Source organism: Diabrotica undecimpunctata, chromosome 5 (assembly GCF_040954645.1).
Source record: "Diabrotica undecimpunctata isolate CICGRU chromosome 5, icDiaUnde3, whole genome shotgun sequence".
Classification (NCBI taxonomy): domain Eukaryota; kingdom Metazoa; phylum Arthropoda; class Insecta; order Coleoptera; family Chrysomelidae; genus Diabrotica; species Diabrotica undecimpunctata.
In genome coordinates, this window is record NC_092807.1 from 103,041,055 (window position 1) to 103,053,937 (window position 12,883).

General features: G+C 32.5%; 1 protein-coding gene across 3 annotated transcripts in view; it reads left to right on the forward strand.

Annotated features, from left to right (window-relative positions):
- Positions 1 to 12,883, forward strand: part of LOC140441591 (uncharacterized) — an 803,694-nt gene that overhangs the window by 758,093 nt on the left and 32,718 nt on the right. Inside the window, exon 21 of one of the 3 annotated variants that reach the window (XM_072532421.1) lies at positions 10,151 to 10,195. The exons of the other annotated variants lie outside the window; for them this stretch is intronic. Within the exon in view, the coding sequence (XP_072388522.1) occupies positions 10,151 to 10,176 (26 nt within the window). The 3' untranslated portion in view covers positions 10,177 to 10,195. Of the gene's footprint in view, positions 1 to 10,150; positions 10,196 to 12,883 lie in introns of those variants that run through there. 3 annotated transcript variants of the gene reach the window in all.

Consider the following 12,883-nt stretch of genomic DNA (forward strand, 5'->3'; position numbering starts at 1 on the left):
AAATAATTAATAAAATTAAATTAAATCTAATGATAACCAAAATGAAGTTATTAAACATAAATACAAGATAATAATGAAAATGTATGTGATGAATAAATTCTATATTACATTTAATAAATTTTGAAAATAATTAACATCATTAAACAAAATGTTTAAAGAAAAAAATGAAGATTTTTAAATTTTAAGGAACTTAAAAAGGTGTTATTCTAAAAAATATTATTAATTCAGTATTAAGCAGACATAAAATTTCATTCTCTCGGCAGTCCCCAAGTGCCACGTGCCATTTTTTTTTAATGAGTGGCTGTAGACGACAACTGATTGTTGTAATATAAGTCTATAATTCTGACATTTTCTCTTATCTCCTTTCTTAGTTTGTTCTTAGTCCTGTAATTAGTGTTGACGTTACTGTTTTGTTCGAATGATTGGTGTAAAATTAATGACATTTTGTTATCGCTAGAATGTCGATAATCTCGTACCTGATGTATAACAAACGTTACGAATAATTGATGACTGGTCTAATGGACGCCATAATTATATCTCCAACAATTTCCAGCTGTTATCTGGTTTACCTATGTGCAAATAATTCAAAGGGTGTTCGTCCATTTAGAGTTAACTTTGTTGACCGCACGTCATTGTAACAATACAAAAGCGGATATTGTTGATAGCTTTCGTTTAACTCGAATTTGCTATTCAAAACCAATCTTTTGTATACACTCGTCATACTAAAATCGTTCAAAAACAAAATAAATTATTTAATAAACATCTAGATAATGTTTGTTGTAATTAAAATCTGGTCGTTTTGATCTGTTTGTTTTTGTTTGTTTCCTCATTCGATAGATACTTACTTGTTTAGGCATCTTTCCAAGGAGCGTCCTTATTATTATTTTTTTTTTTCGTTAAATATTTCTTTAAAATATAAGTTTAAGAATTCACTTGTTTAAGTATATATAAAAGACACTGATTTTTTAAAAATCAGTTTAATATTTGTTTAGCATACAATAAACTTGGAGATTTTTTATTAGTTTGGATTTTTTAGCTTAAATCAAAGTTACTCCTTACATGTACATGATTTCAATACTTCTAATGATCATTAAAGTCATTGAAAAAGAAAGCATTATCAACGAAACCCTAAAAAACAGTTTTCTTAGCATAAGCAATTTTTCTTGTGAAAAACTACATGTATTTAAAACTAATTTTTGAAGAAAACGCTTGCTTTATATTTCTAAAGAAATTATTTATTAAAGCAATCGTCTTATAATTACAAGTATTAGTTGTATTATGTTGTATTAATTAATGTATTTCTTATTTTAATATCAACAATGTCCAGCAATGGTCAAAAAATAGGTTTTTAGTCAATGGTTAACGGTGTTGTAGAGATGTATAAAGATAATATTAAGTTTAATATTTCCATGCAGGACCTAGCCAAAAACTAGTGGCTCTTGACCATCTGCAGTTTCTTTTCTATTCTGCTTTTTAGAATTCACTAGAAAAAGTAATATAATAGATGAATTATTGATTATTTCTAATAATTACTAATCTTTTCCTTTTTATTAATGAAATTAACATATTTTACAATATCTTGGTGTTTTTTCCTACTTGCCTACTTATGAAAAAAAACCTTTTTAACATATGCCTTTTGGACAGTAATATACCCGACCAATAGCACAATACTGAGGTAATTCTATTGTACAAAAAAGAAGATCCCTATGAATTAGAAAACTACAGACCTATAAGTCTTTTTAGGCACCTATATAAACTCCTTGCAAGAATAATAACGAATCGTCTTGAGAAAAAACTTGATTTCTACCAGAAAATAGAGCCGGCAAACAAGGATTTCGTACCGGATTTGGACCAAATGATCACCTACAGAGCATTAAAACGGCAATCGAAAAGACTATCGATTACAATCGATCACTGGTTCTGGCTTGTGTAGATTTCCATAAAGCCTTTGACACAGTAAAATTTGACAAAATCCTGGAAGCACTACAAGCATGCCACATTGACTACTGATATATAAGATTAATTTACAATACATACAAGAACACAACTATGTCGGTGAAACTACATAAAAACACGGATCATATCCCAATCTGGAGGGGAGTCCGACCAGGTGATACTTTATCTCTTAAACTGTTTACCGAAGTACCAGAATATGATTAAAAAAAATTTAACTGGGAAGAGAAAGTCCTGAACATTGACGGTAGAAGATTAACAAATTTAAAATTCGCGGACAACATAGTTTTGTTCTCCGACAATCTCAAAGAGATGTGTACAATGCTACATGAACTTTAGTTAGTGTGTGCCAGTGTGGGTCTTAAAATAAACATCTCCAAAACAAAATTCATGACAACCCTAGTACTTAGCGGAAATTTTGGGGACAACAGAGTAGAGCTGCTGGAAAAATACGTATACCTTGGACACTAAATAAAGATCACAAGAGATAACCAAACATGCGAACTACGAAGAAGAATTATCCTAGCATGGGCAGCATATAGAAAACTCAAAGATATCTTTAAAAGCGATATACAAAATTTCTTTAAAACGTAAAACATTTGACCAATGTGTATTGCCTCAGATGACTTATGGTGCCGAAACGTTGACATTGACAGCTACAACTTCTCAAACGCTGCAAATAGCTCAGAGGAAAATGGAAAGGTCAATGCTGAGTGTATCGCTTCGTGACCGAGTTAGAAATGAAGACTTGAGACGAAGAACAGGAGGTACCGATGTAATTTCCCGAATTGCCACACTGAAATGGAACTGCGTCGGACACGTCGCCAGAATCAGTTATGAAAGTTAGACGAAGAAATTGCTTAAGTGGAGGCCGAGGTTAGACAAAAGAAGTAGAGGAAGACCCCCTACTCGTTGGACTGATGATCATGAAGAATCATGATGTCTAGAAATTATGCTTAAATAATTTTACAATAAAAAGGGCTCAAGATAGCGCACAAAGGACAAAAATGGGAGAGGCCTATTTTTTTCGATTTTACGCACTAAAATTATTTCAGTTATAGCGTTTTTGTTCTTGCTTATTCGGATATAAAACTTTTGTCTACCTTTTCAAGGAAAGTTCCACACTTCTTCTTTTTTTTTAATATGTATTTCAGCTAAGCTCAGTCACTGGATGTTCATCCATTACGTTTATACATTGTCTCGATTTTTGTTTCTCGTCCCATTTCTTGATATTTTAATGCCTCATTGATCAAGTAGATATTCATTTCTGGTAATGGCTTTCACTTTCCTATTTCTTTCCAATTTGGGTTTCGCAAGTTCTTCCTGACGATTTGAAAACCATGAAATACGTTTAGAAGAATGGTGACACTCGATGTGAAAATAAATGTCACCGTGTATATGTATATTTACTTTGCCGTTTTTCCTCTCCATAAAGACTGCAAATTGTGGTGATCTACATGGGTAAAATGCACATGTATGGTCGGAATAAAGCTATTCCTAATATCGTCTTGTAGCCTTCAAAAAGTGTTCGGATTGGTCATCGATCAGAATTCTTTTGACTTTATGTTTCTTCATATAAGTTAAATTTGACTGCATTTAAATCTTCAAATAGTTTCTGTATATCGACCCGCTAATCTGTACTGGATAAATTACAAATACTAAGAAGAATCAAACTAAAAGACTGGACGCATAATTTAAAGACATCTATTTATATTTTAGATAAGAATCATTATTTTATTAATAGTAATGAAATCTTTTAATATTTTTAATTATTGTTATTGTTATATTTATATTTCGTTCATGATCAATAATGTTTTATATATATGTTAAACCAGAAAACTGTTTTTTATTTACAAATGTGTAAAATATTTTAAATATGGATTGTGTCGCTTGCCACTTCTGTTCTGTACTGGCGAATGGATTTAGTGTCCGCAGTCACATAAGCCCAAACAAACTTTAGACTAGCTAATGAACAGAACATCTTGATGAGGTGCTTGGGGCACGAACTTTAAAAAAAATATTAGTGCATTACGTCTATTAGTAAGTTTGATCAATGTTTAGTTGTTCGATAATAAAATGACGATTGTTTGATTTGATGTAGATTTTATTATTCAATATATATAATCTCTCAGAACTTTATTATATTTTATGTTTTCCAGTAATTTTATCGTTCTCTTATTTATCCCAGGGTTTGGGCTATTCCACCATAAAAATTTGCTTAATTTTTTCGTTTTTTTTTGTTTTGAAATCCTTTTTCCTTTTGTTTTGTAAATTAGTATTTCTTAAGTCAGTTTATTTCCATCCATTAGTTTTATATGTTCTTTTAAGTTAGTTCTGTATTTTTTATTTTGTTGTTGATCTCGTAGATGTTTAGTTATCTATATAAAGCTCTGGCATTAATATAATATGGTGAATTTGGAATTTGTTCTTTTTAGTTCTCTTCTATTTAACTGATGTCATAAATTCTTAGTCCAGTCTCATCATCAAAGCTTTGACCTCTAAAAACAAGACAAACAAGCTGATTATTCCGAAGTGGAAGGGGGACGAAAGCCATCGATTTAAAAACAATATGTAAGACGTAGCAAAAATATTTAAAACAAGAAATTTTCTGAGTGAACTGTTTTAAAACCGTTCTCTCCGAAACAACTCTTGAAGTAACCGGCAATTTTGAATTTCAGTTATGCTCGCAAAATCAGTTTTTTAAACAAAATTTGTGTCAACTCGACGGTAAAAATTCGATATCTTTTGATCTGATTCATCTATGGACAAAAATTAAAACGCATTTTAAAGGTGAATAATGCAGATTTCGTACGCAGTTTTTGTATTTTACCGCAGAGTTAGGTTCGATAAAGCTGTTAAATGAATAAAAGTTACGTGGTTTCTGCCATTTTTACGATTCTCATGAGATCAATAAAGTTTATCATTTTCATTGACCGGTCGTTGTACAATTTCCATTGCTGAATCCTAATCTTCAAAACCTATATATACATAACATAAAATTTCGATTTTGAGGTTTTTTCAACAAATATGAGGCATTTGAAATATGCCTTAGAAACGATGAATTTAAACTTTCACGTTACAAACGATCTAACATCATTGGCAATACTTACACGAAGACGACATTGAGTGATATTTACAGCTGAAGTTGTATAGTTTTGAAAAACGTACCTACTTGTTCAATTGCAAAAAAAATCAGTTTTAAACATTTTAGATCATTTGTAATGTGAAAGTTTAAATTCAGCGTTTTTAGGTTTATTTCAAATGCCTTGTATGGCTTGCTAAAACTCAAAATCGACCTTTCGTGCTATAGGTTTTGAGGATTAGGACAAAATTATAATCTCATACCTTTTTTTATCCTAATCATTACTACGATGATGATTATTACAATTACAATCTGGTCATAAGTGACCAATGAGCAATTTTAATTTAATCTAAATTACTACGGTTCCTTAAAATTAAGAGCTTACCCCATAGCGTCTCTTATCTTAAATAACAAGACTAGTGCACTAGTCTAAAATGCACACGCGCACAACACTATGCTCTGCTTTTTACTATCACCTATCACTCAAACTAGTTCAAAAAGTTTTGTCCTCTTCAATCTTCTAGTTTGCCTATTATTATCGAGGAGCTGGATTGCCTCAATATTCTCGTGTCTATGAAGTCGTTGCTCGTGGCTTCCTGCCATCTTCTTGATGATTATGTTCACAGTTTATATTTCTAGCTCCTTATGGAGGTCACTGTTTGTCACATACCAAGGAGCATCTACAATATTTCTCAGTATTTTATTCTGGAATCTTTGTATTATATTACTTGGTCTAGTACACCCCCATAGTGGGCATCCATAAGTCCATACAGGTCTCAATATTTGTTTATAAAGTAATAACTTATTATGCATCGACAATGTGGAATTTCTTCCAACAAGCAAATACATTTTTTTGTACCTTTTATTTAGTTCTTCCCTTTTTTTCTTTACGTGAGCTTTCCAGCGTAGCTATGCATCTAATGTTATACTCAAATACTTAGCAGTATCTGCATATGGTACTTGGATATTATTGATTTTAACTGGTATATATTGTATTTTTTTGTTGGTCAAATTAACAGGGACAGATTTAGCTTCATTCAGCCTGGTTCTCCATTTTTTGTCCATTTATGGATTTGGTTAACTGCTATTTGGATTTTGATCCTACAGCTTCGATAGCTGTATCATCAGCAAAGGTGGCAACTGTGTTGTCTTCCAATACAGGTATATCACACGTGTATAGTAGGTATAGGACCGGACCCAACACATTGCCTTGTGGAATACCTGCTCTAATTTCTTTTAAGTCTAAAAAACAGTCTTCTTGCTTAATTCTAAAATGTCGTTCTTTTATGTACGATTGTAAAAGTTTTGAGTACTGTTTAGGTACAAAACATTTTAGTTTATGTATTTAACCTTAATGTCAGACTTTATCAAAAGCCTATGCAGCATCAAGGAAGACAGTTGAACATACTTTCTTTTTTTCTAAAGATCTTTCGATAATATTCGTTATTCTGTGCACCTGGTCGATTGTTGAGTGCTTATCTCTAAATCCGAATTAATGTGTCGGAATCATATTTTTTTCTTCTATAATTGGTTTTATTCTCTTGAGGAGCAGTTTCTCTAACAGCTTCAATATTACAGGGAGCAGAGATATCGGTCTGTATAACGAAACCTCACATGCTGGTTTTGCTTGTTTAGGAATCATAATGACTTCCGCCATCTTCCATATCATTGGTACATATTTTAATCTGAGTGCTGCATTAATAAGGTTAGTTAATTTTACGATAGCTCTCCGGGGAAGATTTTTCAACAGCTCACCCGTAATTAAATTATAAGCCGGAGCTTCCTTCGAGTTAATATTGTTTCTAAATTATTCCATCACTTCCTTTGGTGTAGGTAGCTGAATTTCTTCCTGTAATTGAACAGGTTTCTCCCATCATTGTTCATCCTCTTGAGATTTATTTGGTTAAAATGTATTTTCAAGATATGCAGCAAATAGCTCTGATTTTTGTGCACTACTTCTGGCCCAATTTTCATTTCCTAGTTTAATAGGCGGGGAGTTAATAATAGGTATTTTCAGTCTTTTAGTAGCTTTCTATAAGGGATAATATGTACTACCTTCATCTGTTAACTCCTGTAAGTAAGAATTAATTGAGTCATTCTTTAATTGTAGAATAGTCCTTTTAAGTTGTTGACTTGCACGATTTAATTTAGTCTTATTTTGAGGGGACCTTGTTTGTTGCCAAATTCTTCTCGGCATTCGTTTTTCAATTATCATGTTTCTCACTTCCTTTGAATAATTGTTTCATTTTAACCCAAGTTTCAGTTTAGGAGTGTTTTCCCATGCTGCTTGCTGGATATTGTTCACCACCAATTCTTCTTCTTTATATAATCGCTCTGTGGTTTTTAGTGGTACACTTAGATTTATTTTGTCTTCAAGGCTCAGTTTAAAACTTGCCCAATCCGTCAATTTGTTTGTTAGTGTAAAGTAATAGCAAGAAGTCTATTAGGTCAGGGATCTTGTTTCTACCTGTAGGCCAGTAGGTTGGTCTACCAGTTGAAAGAGCTTCACACTTACGTTCTTTGATAGGTAACAAAAGCTCCTTTTCCTGAGTGGTGGTTATTCTAGAACTCCACTGTGTGTTCTTTGCATTGAAGTCACCTCCAATAATAAACCTTTCCCCTAAGCTTTTCAGGAATTCAGTATACTACTCTTTTTTAATATAATGTTTAGGTGAGCAGTATATTGAAATTAAATTTATTTCAAAAGTTTTACTTCTTGTGGTTACTGTAGTAGCTCGAACATATTCGGTTTTATATTCCAACTGTTCATGATGGTAAATATTATCTTTAATGATAATTGCGCTGCCTTCTTTGGCCGCATTGTCAGGATGTACTGTGTGGTATACCTTGTAGTCTTTAAATCTAATGTAGAATTGATTTGTGAAATGCATTTCAGAGACAAGAAACAAATCATTTTTTTTATGTCAAGGATTGCTTGCAGTTCTTGTTGATGTTTAAGCAACCTGTTGGCGTTCCATGCGACAATTCTAAGGTAATTAGCTGTATCTTGCCTTCGGAATAGCACCTTGAGCTCAACATTCCAGGGAAGTGACCTTTTTCTTTAATTTTTTTAATTCCTATAATATTATTTGTAGAGTCTGTTCTGTTTCTTTTTAAATCTCTGTTGTTTTTTAATATTTATCATTATAATTTTTGATTCCGACCTTTTGTTACTGCACTATATGTCTTATTACTAGTATCTATCTGGGCTTGTTTTCTTTCACCAATATTTGACTTGGTTTCACTTGTGCACTCATAACTGAAATTTAAAATGATCGGTCGCTTAAGTATAGCGTAATTTCTAAGAGAATGGTTCATTCCACACAAAAAGTTATAGTAAACATTTTTATTTAACATTATCTCAGCTACATTTTTTGTTTGAAATATTTTTTTCTTGCGAAGGGTTTGAGGGTAGGAGTGGCAAACTTTTTCGCTTTTTTTTTGGAGTATTAAAATTGACATTCTCAGTCTCTGAAGAGTAGAATAATAGTGTTGCATTCATTTTTGTTTATTATGAATAAACTAGTGAAATGAGAATTTATTCTAACAGATGCTGTAACTTCTATACAACAATTGTTTTTAAATGGGTAGAAGAGTTTACAAGTTAAGTAAGAAAAACTGATTTTTCAATTTTTATCTATAAGTTAAAACCGTTATATTCTGTCAAAAAAACTAGAAAAAGTATCGGTTTGTTTACTGAAAATCCTCTAAAATGAGCTAAATTCCATTCGCTTAGCTCGGGCAGATTTTGACAGATTCATTGTCGGAAACCTACAACACAACAATTCCTACTTCTCAGTATTAATAGCTCAAGTATCCTACTATTGCAGACTCCTTTCTTAAAAAAAAAAGAAGAATTATTCTAAATAGTGGAAGTGTATACTAAACCCATCAAATTTTGGGTAGTATATATTTAAAAAATATATTTTAGTTGTTATAATTTAACATAACTATTTGTTATATGGTGCAGATCAATAAATATTGATTGTTGGTAATTCACAAAGTTCTATTTTATTTACTGTTTAGTTTGTTTACTATAAATATTGGCTATGATTACGTGTGTTTGGTTGTATAGTAATTTCCAGCCACTTTTAGTCTGTCAAAAAGTAACTAACTTCGCAAAAAAATAATTACTAAATTCACTAGACAGTTCGGACTGGGAATAGCGAACCGAGTTTACTAATTTATTAATAAACGTTAAAAAGGGGTTAACATTTTAAAATTGAACAAATTGTTAATAACTTTTGAAAAATGATTTTACTTGTAATTTTGAGTCAACAAAAGGCTTTTGTAGTGATTGAATAATTTGAATAATAGTTTTTAAAAATTCAGTTTGTGCACTCTAAATTCGCGAATTTTAAACGATTCAATCTATCGTTTCCAAATTTATATCAAAGATTGTCTACGAAAAAGTTGGCGCCAAATTAAAAATTGGAAAATTATTTTTGCTAAACTCATTAACAATTTCTTCCATTTTAAGATTTTTGCCTCTTTTTATCAATCATTTTTCAATTCAATTGTTAATCAATAAAAATAAAACAATGTTGGATGTATTTTGTATTTTTACTAATTTCCATGGCTACAGGGATATTTGAGAGTATCTTTGTCATTATTGTTTATGAATTCAATATTTTAAGTTAGAATGCAGGTCTTATCTGTATTCTTTGTTTATTTGTAGGTAATACCACATTTATTGTATACACACCTTGACTTCGCCTTGTAATTTTCTTAAAATTTCTGTTGATGAATGATAATATGAAGGATCCTTATATGTTTTAAACAAAAGTTCATACATTTATTTTGATGCTAGATCCTTTCGTAATAGCAACAAAGGTAATATTGCCATCTGTTATCGAACAACAAAATTTTAGAACCACTTACTTGATCGTTCTGTATTAAAAAAACTAGCAACTTTGTAGATGCTATTATTATAATGATGATCAAATATGTTATAATTATATTTCCTTAAGTATATATCCATATTTTATAAATATTTTACACTTCTCAGCACACTCAGCAATACTATAAACTCTATATACATACATGTTCTATATATATATATGTGTAAAGTCTGATGCCATTTTTCTTCATTTCGTTTTTCACTTCCGTCACTAGAAGAAGAAAACTCTGAGCCAACGTAATTTCAGTAATTTTCTTGTGAGTTGTTTTTTATAGTGTTTTTATTAATATCCTTAGAGTCTTGGAAAATTTAGTTTTATTTAACCGCTTTAAAGGAGTTGATGAAAATTCTCAAAAATTGTTTTTTTAAAATAATTGCTATTTGTTGACGACTGTAATTGAAATAAATTTTTGAAAGCGGTATTTTTTATCAGAAAATTGACATGTGCGGCTGAGAGAAGTTTTTCTATAGTTTGTCGCGGTTTGAATATTTTTTTGTCACAACATGAAAAAATTAGCGAATCGTGACAAGAAGAAATCAAAAATAAAAAAGATAGACGCTACTGAAATGTTGATGAGTCAATGATAGCCTGATCTTTGTTCCACTGCGGTAAGGAGGTCCTGCTGAAAACAGAGCAATATCATCAGCATAAAGGAGAATATTGATATGAAATGGAGCTAAGAGTATGTCAGTAAAAATATCTGGTATCTATCATTAATTTTGAATTTACTAGCTGAACTCTTAAGTCTGTGAATTACAGATACGTTTTTAACTTTGTTTATCCATAAGGTTCTTTTTTATATTATTGCACAATCTTCATGTTGATTCTCGTATCTGCAATCAGTTGTAGGAAGCTTAAAATTCTTTGGCTGAAAAAATTTTAGTTGCTTCTTGATTTTCCATGTCTCAGTCAGACATAAAATATGACAGGTTTTAGTCATTTGATTTCAAAAATTTCAAAAAGTTAGTAAAACTAAATCTAAAATTCAGTCTGTTGACATTTTCTTATCCTCTACATTCTCCTGTAAATATAATTTTTAATTTTTTCTTCTGTACACGATTTCAACAAATAAACAAAATATCAATTATTGAAATTGATTATTGATATTATTTATTTGTTTATGATCATCATCATGGCATATACAGTGTGTAAAGCCAAATGGAATAAATTCATTATTTAGGTTACTGTACATATTTATAAAAAATCCCGAAACACGTCAAATTTAAATTATAACTTGATATTCTTTAACGTGAAAATGCAATCCCTACCTTCAACCCCCTTAGAATGACAAGTACAACCCAAAATTTTTAAAATAGGAAGTATAGGCTTGTGATATATCGTTTGAAAGGTCATTTCATTCTCCATTCAAAAATGTTGTCGCTTTCAAGTTTATTAAGATTAATTAAGATAAAATAAATTAAAATCATGTGGTTACCGAAATTCGCTACAATACAATCAAAAACTAAAATGTAATGCAAAACGTAATAAAATGTAGAACACGAAAAAGAACTATGAATTTTAATGAAGTAGATGTTCACCGCGAACGTCTTGGCAACACCATAATCTCAAATAAAACTGTCTTCTAACATTATTTAACAAAACAGGCGTGATCGACCTAATCGCAAGCGTTATTCGGTCTTTTAAGTCATTTAAATCAGAAGGTTTAGTTTTGTACACATGGCTCTTCACATATCCCCATAAAAAGAAATCTAATAATGTAAGATCAGGTGATCGCGTTGGTCATTCAATCGATCCTCGCCTCCCTATCCACCGATTGAGAAATATTGTATCGAGGTACTGCCGGACATTAAGTTGGTAATGTGGTGGTGCTCCATCCTGCTGAAACCATATCGTATTCGCTGGAACTTGAGGGTTTCCTGGATCAGGATATAAATTTGCCAACGTTGGAATGACATCGTTATCCAACATGTCCATCATTTGCTCACAAAAAAAGTTCTCCTATCAAAATTGTCTTCCATGAGCTCCTAAGTAGGTATCACCTTATAGGGATGCAATTTATTTTCTTTTAATAAGTTTACTATCGATGTATGGCAGTAAGGATCAGTAAGTTCGACTCGAGCAGTCGTACAGTACGGACGTGCTCAAGAGAGAAGCGTGCTTAGGTGGGAGCTACTGACCTATTGTCAACGGAGCTTTTCAGCTCCCGGTGGGTACGACACCGAGTGTGGCATAGGCACTTGTCCTACATATTAGCGAACAGCGGATGCGAGGTGTTACTAGTTAAACCGTCGAGGAGCTGTTTTTATAGGCTCCTCGCGGAGGCTATAATAGCTTCGCGTTTGCGAAGAATTCGGGATCACCTCAGTGTGTCGTCAGGGATGACACTGTAAGGCCTTGACATTTGACAAGGTCGGACAGAAACGGCCCCTGCTCCTGAGGTGTGAGAAACAGGAAGAGGATCCCTCACTGTGAATACAGGGAGTAAACTACCGCGAGGTACCTGGGACGGCACCCAGTAAGCCGTACTGACAGCGGTCAGTCGGTGGAAAAAAAAACAGAGTCGTCTAAGTAGAATTTTCTTATATCTTATGAACTATTTGTTCACTGCCTTACGGCAATATGAGTGATATTCCTTCCCCCCCCAGAAAGTGTTGTCACGCAGGTGACAACACAAGAAGAAGAATGGAATGATTTAGCCGAATCATCAACCCCTCTGTTGCCAGCTCGATCAAATTTATTAAATCGACTAATCCCGCGATCGACGACATAGAAATCGTGATATCTTCTGACGATGACTCCTATCTACCCGAGTCGGAGGAAGAAAAAAGGAGCGAAATCGACACCGATGACGATGTTAATACGATGGACGCCATCGACGAAGAGCCGAGCCCAGCTGCAGAATCGCGCGAAGCCCCGCCCCCAACGGTAGTAGAGACACAACCCGCCGTGGACAACGTCTACAAAAATAAAGCCGAGCCCGAAATCG